This window comes from Atheta coriaria, unplaced genomic scaffold, assembly GCF_025399875.1.
Source record: "Atheta coriaria isolate IRGN ID8LTWV9N9 unplaced genomic scaffold, Caltech_Dcor_3.1 hic_scaffold_2_pilon, whole genome shotgun sequence".
In the NCBI taxonomy this organism is placed as follows: domain Eukaryota; kingdom Metazoa; phylum Arthropoda; class Insecta; order Coleoptera; family Staphylinidae; genus Dalotia; species Dalotia coriaria.
Genome location: NW_027045444.1, coordinates 3006014 through 3020652, shown reverse-complemented (window position 1 = coordinate 3020652; position 14639 = coordinate 3006014). Strand labels below are relative to the sequence as shown.

At 33.5% G+C, this 14639-nt stretch overlaps 1 protein-coding gene across 1 annotated transcript in view; it reads right to left on the bottom strand.

The window, feature by feature from the left end:
* The window catches only part of LOC135803481 (uncharacterized), a 28540-nt gene that overhangs the window by 352 nt on the left and 13549 nt on the right, over positions 1–14639 (bottom strand). The window contains exons 2-7 of the mRNA XM_065317107.1: positions 8157–8594; positions 7013–7171; positions 6761–6850; positions 6604–6701; positions 5565–5709; positions 36–4222 (exon numbers count right to left, since the gene is read on the bottom strand). Of these exons, the coding sequence (XP_065173179.1) occupies positions 1344–4222; positions 5565–5709; positions 6604–6701; positions 6761–6850; positions 7013–7171; positions 8157–8594 (3809 nt within the window). The 3' untranslated portion in view covers positions 36–1343. The remainder of the gene's footprint in view (positions 1–35; positions 4223–5564; positions 5710–6603; positions 6702–6760; positions 6851–7012; positions 7172–8156; positions 8595–14639) is intronic.

Sequence of the window (14639 nt, the reverse complement as noted above, 5' to 3'; positions counted from 1 at the left end):
AATAGGTTAAATTAGGTTATGTACAGGTTACTTACTCTTATTTTGGCTTTAATCATACACAGAATACTACTGAAACCAATTTTGCAGTTTAGTAATTGATAAAAACCTAAAACCACCAACGTAATGGCGCTGGAGAAGAAAATCAAGTTAATCCACGACATAATCGGCGACATTTTGTTAAATTTCGCTTCCAAAAATGATGAATGCACATGAAATGTACGAAGAATTTAGTTCGGACTGACTGACAGTTCAAATTCCCTCACATAACAAAATGGCCGCCACGCAACGCCGAAAACAAAAACATTGTTGAAATGTATTTATTTTTTACAAATTGCAAAGGCACAAATCTCAAAATGAACAAACGCGGATATTGTTATTACATAATTACATTGTTTCTCATCAAAACAACCGAAAACGCAGTCAAATCATACCAATAATCATAAACTTGCCATTTCACAACGATATTTATACATCAACATTGGTTTAATTTCAAAAAGTTCTTACTTTTATAGTTTTATCAACGATGTGTTTAATGTGAGTCAGTGTGAGTGAAAGATGACATCGACGACAAGATGGCGTCGCGTTTCGTAATGGCGTCCTCGATGACGAAATGAGCACTCTACAACTACATATTACATAATATTATAATCGAGTTGAGTGTAAAACAGAAAACAAAAAATCAAACGGCGTCAACTGCGCATGCGCACTAAGTAATATCATCAAATCTAACAAACAAACGCAACGAAAAGGAACGAACAACCGTAGGCTACCCACCTAACACGCAACAACACAAGCGCGTCATTTCATTTCATTTTCTTAAATTTTTCAATTCAATTCACTATCACGGTTTTGAACAACTACAAAATAATTTCCTAATTAATTAATTAACATTATTGCGTCATGATGCATCATCTAAAATTGCTTTACGTGTAATTAATCTAATGAATTAGGCTTCAACGTGCATAACCTCACAAATCATTCCACGGATGGCATCGTTGAATCTAAAACTTAACCGCTATCAAAACAATAAACACAACTAAAAACTAAAACCTAACCTAACCTAACTTTGCTTGTTTTCGCTTTATTTTAAACGTCAATCATCATCAACAATAAGCTGTGCCTGTGCATAACCTCAACAACTCCAACAACTTATGCGCTAGTTCAGTCCATCATCATCTTCGTCGTGTTTTCATGTCTTTTCACACTAAAAATATGCTTCTTAAGTAACATAACCAACAATTCATGTAAGTGTATATGAGTGTGTCGTGTTGTCAACAACTAACAATATGTACGTTTGAACTTTGTAGGTTATTTTTGGTTTTTCTCAACGTAAAAAACCAACATTACATCACACTGCAACATACAGCGCGGTAGGGAAGTCCGCCATGTTTGGGTAGTGTACCATTACGCTTCCTCTCCTCAATTTCCGCTTTTATAAGCTTAAAATCTTCATTCTTTCCATACATACTCTCGTAAACCTCCAGTGATGCCTCAATTTGTTTCTGTTTCTCTGTTGTGGCGTCCCCCATAACCTCAATATGATTATTTGAGGTTATATCAGTTGTAACCTCTAAATCATCCCAGCACTCAAGCAAATCTTCATCCTCAAAGCTAGATTCCGGCGTTAAACTCCATGATTCTTTTATATTCGCATTGGAAGTGGTTATAACCTCACTTATTTCTTTCAATATGGTCCGTGGACTCTTGAGCAGTTCAATCTCGGGCGTAGTCTCCCTGGTGCGCACCATCCAGTCCTTCACCGCCTTGGTGATGGGATACTCGTCCTTCCGGCCTCCGTGGGTGCTAATCCCAGGGTCCTCGTGGAGGCTGGCAAGGTCTAAAAAAGAACCGGTGGTTGCGGGTACCTCAGCGCCATTCCCCGGTCGTTTAGCCTTGAAAATATTCGTCGTCTTAGTCAAAATCGTAGTCAAATCATCTTCCTTGCCTGTTTTGGTTGTATTATCAACAAATGACGTCATGGATTTAAAGAAGCCATCATTCATCGCTGTGATATTCAATGATTTGATCTTTTCTTCGAGGGATGTGAACATACCACGTTGGATGATTTTATCCAGCTCTTCAGATACTTCAAGATTAGTTCGTTCTTCTTCCAATAGGGAATCGGTGAGTAAAAAGTTATAAGATGATTCATCTACAACAGAAGCAGAGGTTGAAGGTGTATTCGGCATTGAAATTGGTGGTGTTAATGTTGAATCTAAGGTTAGAGTTGGTTTCTTTGGTGTTTTCTTCTTTTTCTTCTTTTTATTCTTATCCGGCGACTCATCCTGTGTGACATTCAGCTGTATAACTGGTTGCATACAGTCATTCAACGTTTCATGCATTTTTTCATGTTTAACCTCTGAAATAACTTCTACAACTTCATTTTCTTTTGATATGTCAACCTTTTGTGTTGTTTTAGATTTAGATTTCTTTGTTTTCTTAATATTAGGCTTTGTATCCTCATCATCTTTGATTTCGGTGATAGTTAAAGGCAAGACTTCCTCTACACCGACATCTGTGATCATCACACGCTTATTAACAACCGGTTTCTTCTTCTGTGGAGTTTTCGCTTCCAATTCTTCTAAGGTACGTATGAGTTTATCAAACTCTTCCTCCTCAGCGGCTTTGTGATCTAATTGATCAATTTGTTTAGGTGTTTCTTCAATAACTGCAATAGTTTCAACAATATCTTCAACAACATCAGGTACGGATGTATTATTGTCCGTTTCGGGACGTACCACAACGACATCTTCCAGTTTCGACACGTCATAAGCTTCAAAACCATCACCATCAATATTTGACACTCCCTTAACCTCAAAATCAGTTTTATTATTAGTATTATTAATATTTAAGTCTTCTTCATCGTCCCAATCACATTGTTTGTTATTCTTCCGTTTTTTACGTGATTGAACTGAAATCCATTGACTTTGACTTTGATTTGTTGCAGGTACCATCACTTTAGAGGTGTGTTTGTGAGAAGATGTAGTTATGCAAGGAGTCTGACTAGATGTCGCCACAGTGCTTATATTATTGTTATCTTTAGCAGGAGAAGCATATTTCTTCATTGGGCTGGTACCAGCTGATTTCTTCGATAACATCTGTGCGTAATTCTTACCAGAAGATACATTTGATGCAGGAGTTGATGTAAAATTATCTTTCGTTGATTTAACCTCACTTTGTGTGGGTTGTGTGGGTTGTGTGGGTTTAGAGGTATTGGTACGTTGGTAATTACGTCGGGATCTAGGTGTGCCCATTCGGGAGGTACCATTGGTGGTGGTACCACTGCGTCTTTGCTCCTTGGCTGCTTCTTCTAACTTGGAAACAATTTTGGCTATGTCAATGGGTTTGTTAAGTACCTTGACTTCGTTGACCAGTGATGTTGAAGGTAATACCACTTCGGGAGTGGGGGAAGGTACCACAATTGCATTATTATTATCATTTCCGGTTTTTTGTGGTTTTTGTGGTTGTGATGTTGAAGGTATCACAGAAGTAGTTACTTCTTTGTTTGTTTCTTCTGGTATATCTATATCTTGACTTGATGGTACCACTTTGGTTGTAGTTGATGATGATAATGGTGGTTGTTGTGGAGGTGGTGGGGGTAGAATATGCATATGAGGTGCTGGTAGGAATGAAGGCGGCAGTGGTATCAAATTGGTTATAAACTGTGGCTGTGGATGGCGATGTTGATGGTGTGCCTGATGGTGTGGTTGATGAGGTTGATGGAAGAACCGTGGGATGAATTCTTTGGCGTCTGCTTTAAGTACTTTCTTCACATTAACATTCACATTGGTAACAGGTGTACCATTGGTTGATTCTGGTTCTTCAGGTGTACCTTCAACTACTTCTGGTATACCTCCGTTATTCTTAACCTCAATTGCCTCTACATCCAACATAACCTCAATTTCTTTAACTTCTCCTTTGCTTTCTTCTTTTTCTTCTTTTTCTTTTGCTTCTTTTTCTTCTTTTGGTTCTAATTCTGTTGTTGTTTGTGTATTATGTGTTTCTTCACTGTTGGTGGTGTTGCTTGCTGGTGAGTCAGCTGTAACTGGTCTGTGCCTGTGGGTACCCTGAATAATCCGATTCTCAATCTCGCTGACCATCTCCTCGGACTCGTCGTAATCGTCTGAGGAGGAGGTGGTCCAGTTGTCCTCGACTGGTTTGGATAGTTTTCGGCGGCGGCGCTTCTTGATCTTGCGGGGTTCACCATGAGATATTTCCATTTCTGTAACACAGGAAATAGAGATATAGGTTAGGTATGTTTTTATGTTTTTGGAACTTAAATTAATAATTACTTGGAAAGTATTAGTGATAAACAAGTGGAACAAAAGTCAAATTGTTGTTAAATTAAGTGAGTGTTACCGTGGATATTGGAGTTTTGTTTTAAGCCTTCTATTATTATTAAAAATGAGAAAATTGTTTGAAAAAAGTTTAAAATTTGGAAATTTTGGGTGAATTTTTTGACTAATTTGTTTATAACTTTTGAAGTAGTGGTGGTATATTGTTGATATTAGTATCAAATTAAGCGTAATTAAATTCTCTATCAACTGATACCATATTTGATAATATACAATAATTTATATGTTGGTAATCGTAAACAGAAATAGGGTTATGTATTTTATACACTTTTTTTGTGCCAACTTCAAATTGCCGTAACTCGTAAACTATAAATGATAAACAAATGAAACAAGCGCCAAAATGTTGCTAAACTAATCAACTATCATCCAAAATAATAACATTTTGTTTTAAATTATCAATAATCATTAAAAATCTAAAAAATTGTGAAGAAAAACTAGAAAACCAATAAAATTTTGATAAAATTTGAACTTAAATTGTTAATAACTTTTAAACCATTAATGCTATATTATTGATAATAATATCAAATTAACCACAATGAAATTTCCTATCAATTTATACTATAATATCCTACAATTAGTTTTCCTGCAACGCCTAAACTCAAATAAAGGTTAGGTTTGGTATTTTACGCACTTTTGTTGTACCAACTTTAAACAACAATAACTAGCATCTAAAAGTGATAAACAAATGAAACAAACGCCAAATTGTTCCTAAATTAACCAACTATCACCTTAAATAACAACACTTAGTTAAAAACCATCTAAAATAACAAAAAACGCAAAAAATCGTTCAAAAAAACATAAAAATCCTAAAAATTTCACAAAACCCCAACTTAAATTATTAATAACTTTTAAACTATCAACAACAAATCACTAATTTAACCACCAAATAATCCATAATTAAATTCCCAATCACGTGATACATTAATACACTGGCTTATAGCTAGACACAGGCAAATATCTAAAAATATCCGCTGACATCTTGAAATCAAAGATTTCTGTTTTTAATTGCCGCAAGCCGTAGTTCGCGCTCGCCTTGTCAGCGTGCCAGCGGTGCGCGCAAAATGTCATTACTCTTTGCGTTTGATTTTGCGCGCCATGCTATATTTACCGCCAACAAATACGCCGTGTATCGCCAAAGCAAACAACACTCTCACACACTGCACACCCATATAACTCTTCCTCATAACTCAATAACTGAATAACTCATACCTGGTGGGACGCCATAGCCGTAATATCCAGGAAAGACCAAATTATACACGTTTCCAGGCCCAAACTCTGGATAGTTGACAGTCTCACCGCCAGAGTGGCTTAGCTCCTGGCTGGTTTCCTCATTGTGAGGAGAAGTTGATTCAGTCTGCAAATATTTTCATAAAATTTTATTTTTTGAAATTTTTTAGTGAAAACTTCTTTAAAAAAATGAATAAAACGACACTAAAAAGAGACAAACGTATACATTTATATGGTTAAGCCTACGAGAGAATAAGAGAACACAAATATACAGAGTGTTTCCTATTTTCTTCGTTTCCTCTTTGTGCGATGCTTCGTAGCTTGCCACAAGCCACTTGATTCGGAATATTTTCTGAATCCCTACTAATATTATAAATGCGAGAGTCCTGATGTTTGTTACACTTTCACGCAAAAACTACTTAATCGATCATCATGAAAATTTGTACACATATTCTTAGTGGTCCCCGAATGGTTATAGGCTACTTTTTATTTAATAAAAAAAATTATTTTTAAAATAAAATAAAGAAATAGTTTAGCCAATAATACCTCTGCATCTGGCTCTTTGACTACTTTAACGCCATCTAGCATTCCAGCAATGAAGCTCAAACCTAAGTACTATAGTACCATCACACTGTATTATCACACTGTATTACCAACAGCTACGTCAACATCAAATCCAATTGACTACACTATGGAGACTGTACACTATACTTCCATAGACTATACTTTCAGCCATTTTAAACTTCCCGCCATTCTACTTCATTGTTACTTCTTCTGTGACTACAGACGCGTACGGAAGCAACTTCATTATTTTAGATATTCGCGAACGAAGCCAAGGGTTAAAGCTAGTATTAAATAATTTTACACTTGATTCCAATATTATAATAAATAAACCCTATGATTATATCACTCCTGATACTATTTCGTCTTATTCTCTCGTAGTGTAGTATTCTGAAGGTTTCACTTCTCTCGTTTGATTTTTTTTGTTTTGTTTTTTTGAGGTTATGTTAAGGTTACTTACGAGTGATCCTGTGCTTAGGCGTTTGGATCGTGTTGATGACACGTATTCCGGATAACACATTGGTGGATTGTAGACAACCAGAGGATAAGGTTCAAAACCTGTCAATATATTGTCAGTATTTAGTATTGGGAGAATAATATTTGAGGTTATGACTTACTGTTGACATAGTAGATTCCGTTTTGATCGACGAAGCCATTGGGGAAGACAAACTGCGACTCGTATTCCAAGTCGGTGCCTTCCGTTCCATCTGAAAATTTAAAAATAATAAAAATTAAATCCGTTACATTTTATGCGATAACTTTTTAGTTTTAATGTTAGAGTGATGATTTAAAGATGAAAATGTAGAGAATTTAATTGGGTGTAACTTAGACTTATAAGTTAGGTTATGTTATGGTTGTTATTGGCGTACCTGCTGACTGGTGATCCGGCGTGCCGTTGCCGGTGGAGTTGCCTGTGGAAATGGTGGAGGCGCCGGTCGATGTTTGCGTTTGGTAGGCTTTCGGCTTGCTCAGGTAACCCTTCTTGAATAGTACGTCTTGTCGAGGAGTAGTAATTCGCGTATATTCATCTGGAAATTGATAAAAATAAAAAAATCTAAGTTTTATCAAAGATGAAACTTTATTTAACTTTATAGACGAATAACTTTTAAACTAATAATTATATTTATGCTACATAAAAGTAGATGTGTTGGGAATTTAATTGTTTATATAGTAGAGTTTGAATTTTGTTGTTATCAATGCTAGTTATTAAGTTATAACAAAAATTAGCAAGTAAATCGTGTTGGTAGAAATATAATAAAATTAAAATGGAATTTTAATGCTTCGTAAGTCAAAAACTGCAATTTGTAATTACATGAAATAAAAAGCATCTTATAGAGAATTTAATCAGTTATATTAATGTTTTTAAACAAAATTTTTATAATTATTAGTTTAAAAGATACACTCAAAAAAGTAAAAAAATAATAATTTTACTTTTGTGACTAAAATAAATTGAAAACTCAACTTGGAAGCCAAATAACTAACAAACCACATTTTATAATTCAACCAAACAAAAACTATATTAAAGATAATTTAATTATGAACAATCTCCACTTTAAATAATTAATTAATAATTACTAGTTAAAAAGTTATAATCAAAAAAGTAAAAAAAATCACATTTCATTTTTAAACAAAAATTAATCCAAAACCAAACTTTAAAACTCAATAACTTTTAAACAAATCCCAACTCACTAATTATTTAAAAACCATAAAATAAACAATTTATTCCCCTACAATAAAAACCTTTCCCCACATTTCTACCACGTGTCATACGCAAGCAATCAAGAAAAACCTAAAAATACCCACAACTATAACTAAAGTTAGATAACCGTGTTCAAAACCGCGTGAAACTTAAACAAGCAAACAAATGAGTCAAACGACCCGTCTCCTCACTCAACACCCATTCAAACAATAACATACATCAGCATCACCATCAACATCAAACCACACTCATTGTATTTATAAAACCCAAGAAGTATACTCGTATACTATACTTTTAAATATAATCATAATTACCTTCGTTAAAAGTAATTTTCCCATCCGAGTTCGTGCCCCCAGTTGCACTTCCAATCCCATTACTTCCGGTCGACTGGGGCGTCGTTTTCGTATCGTCGTCCTTCCTGCACTCCGCCGCCTGCGAGTGATGGTTGTGGTGGTAGTGATGCGGATGATGTCCGAATCGTCCACGCGGTGCGCCACCTTGACTACTGTAGGCGTATTTTGTATTAGGTCCGCCGCCACTGATGGTGGTAGCTGTGCCGGCGCCATTTGCGCCTCGGTATGAGCGGTAGACGCCGCCATAGTGCGATGCGGGTTGATAGCCGTTGTAGTGGTGGTTGTGGCCGTGGCTATGATTATTATACGCGGTTGTCGACGCGTAGGAACTCTGGTAGTGGTAGTTTTTACCGCCGCCGGGGGTGGCAGTGTGTGATTCTTCACTATCACTTTGGTTACCTAAAAATAAATGGGAAAATGTATTAGTTTTCAGTATTTTAAAGCAAAATTTGAATTTTGAAGTTAATTTAAAGCCATTTCTAAACACCCTGTATAGATAAACTTAATGTAGGTTGAATGATAATTTAATAGGCTACAAAATGAGACTAATTTTGTTAAATTCGCGTGAGTGGTTATTGAATTATTAGTAAAAATATAAACAAAGTGCATTTTTTGGAAAAATGGTAAAAAATCATTTAAAATCAGTTTGAAGGTAATTTTAAGTCATTTAGATACACCCTGTATATAAAAACTTTATGAATACGGATAGATAATTTAATAGGCTACAAAATGGCGTTATTTTTGTTTAATTAGCTTAAGTAGTTATTGAGTTATTAATTAAAATAACTTAAAAACAACCTAAAAATTGATTTTAAACTATTTATTGGAAAACCTACTTTTGTTTACATTTTTATTAATAACTCAATAACCACTGAAGCTAATTAAACAAAAATAGTCTCATTTTGTAGCCTATTAAATTGTTTACAAATATTCATCAGGTAAAAATATACAGGGTGTTTATAAATGGCTTAAAATTAACCTCAAAGTTGAAACTCTTAATTGTGAATAAAAAAAATAATAAAAAAACATTATATAAACAATAATTAAAAGTAATTAATTTTATATTAATTTAAAATTTAAATTTTGCCCAATTCCAGTTTATTTCAATATAAATAATTAATAAACAAATAATGAATCCAAAAATAACATGAAATTCGCCTACAAAAGCATAAAATCCATTATATAATTTTGCACATTCAACATTTTCACTTGAAAACAATTTATTAATAATACGCGGAACGTGATAACGAGATCAAAGCCCAGCGAGCGGGTTCAACAGTGCATAATACAAAAGTTCAATCGGCTAGACCTCAGCCACAAGAGATCCAAAGATCCAAAGATCATTCATTAAACCAAACCAAACTAAAATAACAACAATCTCTGAATGCATGCATGCTGCGCTTTTTCCAATTTATGTAATGATGGAGCACGAGTTTTATTAATTCAAGTAGCCGGGTATTTCGAGTTTATTTTCGAGCAGATAAGATTGTGATAACGCTCGCGTGGTGGTGTAAGTTTGACCCTTAGGATTCGTTGCAGGCCTGCAGTTACAAATTGTGAAATGCGGTCAATGTTGTCGTAAAAATACGAATGCAATAAACAACTCAACAAGTAGGAGTACATTAGTAGTAGTTGTAAAAGTAGTAGTAGTAGTAGTGATAGGGTTTGTGGAAAATTTGTTTTATGAGAGAGTAAAGTAAAAATCATAAAAATCATTGCATTGATTATTTTTATATACTTTGATAGCGAATATCTCGGGAAATAAAAGTGATAGATTAGATCGGATTGAAGATTTGGAATCTATGGAAAATGATAATAAATTGACCCTATTTTTGTTTAATTAGCTTAAGTAGTTCTTGAGTTATTAACAAAAATGAAAACAAAAACAGATTTTTGTAAAAAATGTTCAAAAATCATTAAAAATCTATTTTTAGGGTGATTTTAAGACATTTATATACACCCTATATAATAAATATTGATAAATATTGAAAGATAATTTAATAGGCTACAAAATAAGACCATGTTTGTTTAATTATCATTAGTAGTTAATGAGTAATTAATAAAAGTATAAAAAAAATCATTTTCCCTAAAAAAAATTCTTTAAACATTTTTAAACCTAATTATCGGGAAAATTAACAACATTTGATAATTATTTCATACGTAAATCAAAAGATAATTTAATTGTCTATCCAACAACACCTCCATATTTTCTCTACCATTATTACTTTGTGTTTAATCTGACAATTTGTAAAACTTGGCAAAACCCGCAATAGTGTCCGAAGTAACTTGTGCACATTTAAATCAAATATTGCAACAAGGTGCGCGTTTACACTTAAAATAAAACAAACGCAACCTTGACACTTTCATAAAATATAATGCATACATACATGATACTGCGAAAATCCCAAATAATCAAATAGGACACATGAAATAGTAATAATAATAATAATAAAATGAAAAGTGTCTGCCAAAGTACATTTTCAACTATTCATGATTAATATTCGTTTTCAAAGTTAAATTGAGACGAAACTAAAAATAATATTGGAGTAAATTATAATAGGAATTAAAGTATGTTTAATTAGCTTTCTATTGATTGTATTTTTATTTTTGTATTGTGAATAGTTTTTGTTTTATAAACTAAAAATAAAAAAATTTCAAGGAAAAAATTTCATTGCGGATTTTTTGCAATTTTTATTTAAACATTTTTTTTGAACCAAATATAAATAATTTATTAAATATTTATTAATCTCACATCAAAGACAATTAATTCATCTTTCTAATGATATTTTTATATATTTTGTATCTTTTATAGTTTCTATAGTTGTATAGTAAAAGTTATTCGACTTTTACTAAACAATAACGAGCACAAATTAGCACAAATTTTATTTCAACTAAGTTTATTCTATAAATAACAATAAAAAAAATACTAAAATTTATACTCAAAGCTCAATACCACGAAAATACATCCCCTGATTCAACAACAACAATAATATTAATAACAATAATTAAAAAAAATGGTTGTTTGTAAAGTAGGTTTACGATCGAGATGTTTACGTGATAACGTCTTATTGGTGATATAAGTTTTGTTTGTTGCAATTGTTGTAACACTTCACTTGCACTTCACATTTTGTTTTACTGTTAAACATTCAACGAAAACTAAGGCTCCCCGCACGCTACAAACTTTTTATCGGCCGATAGTTTGGTCGGGCTTATAATCAGTATGAAGATGTATGCAAGTCAGCATTCTACAACGATTTTGTATCGGCCGATAAACAAGTTTGATGGGCTACCCAACTGCTTTCAAACTAAACTATCGGCCAACCAGAACAACTATCGGCCGACTGCGATATCAGTATGGAGCTCGTCGCAAGCGCGCACAACTACCGATTGTTTAGTCGGCCGACTTGATCAATTTAGTTCGCTCAGAGTATTGGTGCAGTCGGCCGACTGTTGTCTAGTGTGCGCACTCACCACAAACCCAACTGTTTAGTTGGCGTTGTGTGCGCGCTCACAGCCCAACCCGATCAAAATATCGGCCGATAAAAAGTTTGTAGTGTGCGGGGAGCCTAAGGTTATAACGAGAGGGGGGTATACCTGCGATCGGCCTCGTGAGGCCTCGCGACACAGTTTCTGAACCGGTCACCCGTAAAACGATTTTAAAGACGTTATCACGTCAATAAACACATTTCAAGTCCATTTTTCACAATCCCTCACTCGTGGATTTTCCGCACATGACTTGATCACAAAAATAGCCGCCGTCATTTGCGTCCAATACGTATTTTCTATTTATTCTCTCCACACTCCGGGAGACACATGAGTCTCGTCTCGTGTGCGCCTAGCATGTGATCATTGATCATGCGGGGCGCGCTTTTTGGGAGTTTCGCGGCCGCGCGCTTGCATAATTTTGCTTGAGATTTCGCGTGACGTCAAATGCGCGAAGAGAATAAAACAAACTGCGAATAGTGCGTGCGGCATAAAAATACTTTGCGTATAAAGTACAAGGTGTAGTGAAATTTTTGGCGCCGACACTGAACACTGAAATAAACGATTCGCTATTTTTATTTGCGCGAACTTTATGTAATTGAGGCGCGGACGAACGGGCGTAATCAACGCTCAAGGCGAACCAAGGTTGACCCCAAAAACCAAAAAGACGTTAACTTTTTTAGAGTTTAAATATATTTTTGAAATAAATATATATAGAATTAATATAGAAGTGTGAATTGTTTTGATTTTTATGAGGTTTTACACAACTTATTGAATTTTTGTGTTGATTTTTTGTTAATTACGTGAAAACTAATTAAGCTAGGGAAGATTTGAATTTTTGGATAGTATATTAAATTGTCTTTCAAATAATGTATAAAGTTGTAGTATAGTATTAAAAATTTTAGGAGAATATTAAGTTTGAAAATGTTTTTGTGCGATTTTGTAGAAAAAATTCATTTTTATGATACTTTTATTAATTACTCAATAACCACTTAGGCTAATTGAAGTTAAATAAGCTCATTTTGTAGTTTATTAAATTATCCTTTAATATCCATAAAGCTTTAGTATACAGGGTGTATTCAAATGGCTTAAAATTGACCTCAAAGTTGGTTTTAAATAATTTTTAACTATTTTCCCAAAAAAAATTGCAATTTGTTTATATTTTTATTAATAACTCAACAACCATTCATGTTAATTAAATAAAAATAGTGTCATTTTGTAGCCTATTAAATTGTCTTTCAATATTCCTTAAGCTTAATTATACAGGGTGTACCTAAATGCCTAAATTAATCTAAAAAATGATTTTTTTAAATTTTTAAGAATTTTTATAAAAATTTCAATTTGTTTATATTTTTAATAATAACTCAATAACCACTGATGTAAATTAAACAAAAGTAGTCTCGTAGTAGTAGTCTTGTAGCCTATTAAATTCTCTATCCAGTTCCATCAAATTTTTATATACAGGGTGTATATAAATGTCTTAAAATCAACTTCAAAAATGATTTTACTTCATTTTTCAAAATTTTTACATAAAAACTAATTTTGTTTACTTTTTAATTAATAATTCAATAACCACTCAACCTAATTAAACCCTAATGATCTCATTTTACAGCCTATTATATTATCTTTCAATATTAATCAAATTATCCTCATTTTTCTATACAGTATGTCCGTAAATAACAAAAAAGTCTCAAAACAATTATCGTCATGCATGCTAAACATACGACAACCTATGTGAAACACGTATGATGTACTCCTATCACAATTTGTACATTTTCGTGTTTATTTCACAAACACCGGAAGTAATTGACGTAATAGGTATCACCACACACGCCAATTGCATTCGCACGCATACTTCACTCATTATAAAACCAACAAAACTTTACATTCTCCATAGAAATGTAATATTTCAGTCAAAAACATAAATTTATTACAATAAACTTCATACAATAAATTTAACTTTTGCAACTTTTAACACTTTCAATGCGTCTGGCAGGATGATAGAACCGACCAAACTGTCTGACGTGCTGGAAAACACAGTTTTATAGCTCTCTGTATAATGTGTATCAAATTCAGCTTTCCTAATATAACGAAAGTAAAAAAGTTAAAAAAAAATATACTTTAGGGGTGTCTGGCTAGGGTTGGAACCATACCAGGTGACTGGCAATGAGCAGCGCATGTTATAATAATGTGACGAACAAAATATGCAAAAATGGGGTTTGCTAAAATAACGAAACATAGGTCATCATGTGTACATCTTTGTTGGCTGTTAACTGCCAAAGGAACCACGATCCAGGTTTCATAATTGGGGATCGTTCTTACCTGTGCTGGAGAAACACATGGACAAAATTTCATCTTTCCTAAAATGACGAAAGTCTGGCCGTCACTGGCTCTTGGTCTATTTGTTTTTGGACTTTGTACGGTTGAAATGTCTCAATAATACCATATTTATACTTTCTCCATGTGTAATTCAATAATATTAATACTCCCAGTGTGGAAAAACAACAGTTTAGAGATTTATACACGATATATTTACATTTTTTATATTTTTATATTATTTTATTATATAATCAGTTAATAATTGTAATACTCGTATGTACTTAATATTAGTATAAGTGGCGGAACAAACAAGCGTCGCATGTTACCAACCGATATACTCGTGCCTAATTACAGAAAGGGTAAAATAATACCACACGCATCCAGTACGCACCCCTTGGTACAGGAAACACATGTTTTATTTACATTTTTGACCGTTTTAGGGTAGGTATTGAGCGTGGTTTGTTTGTGTAGATAATTAGGTGAAATTAGGAAAATTCGTGGTTAAGTGTTCAAGGTTAAATTGAGCCGAAACCGGAAACAACCCTTGAGTAAATTATAATTTTGATTAAAGTGAGTTTAATTAGCTTTCTAATGAGGGTGTTTTTGTTTTTGTATTGTGAATAGTTTTTGTTTTATAAGCAA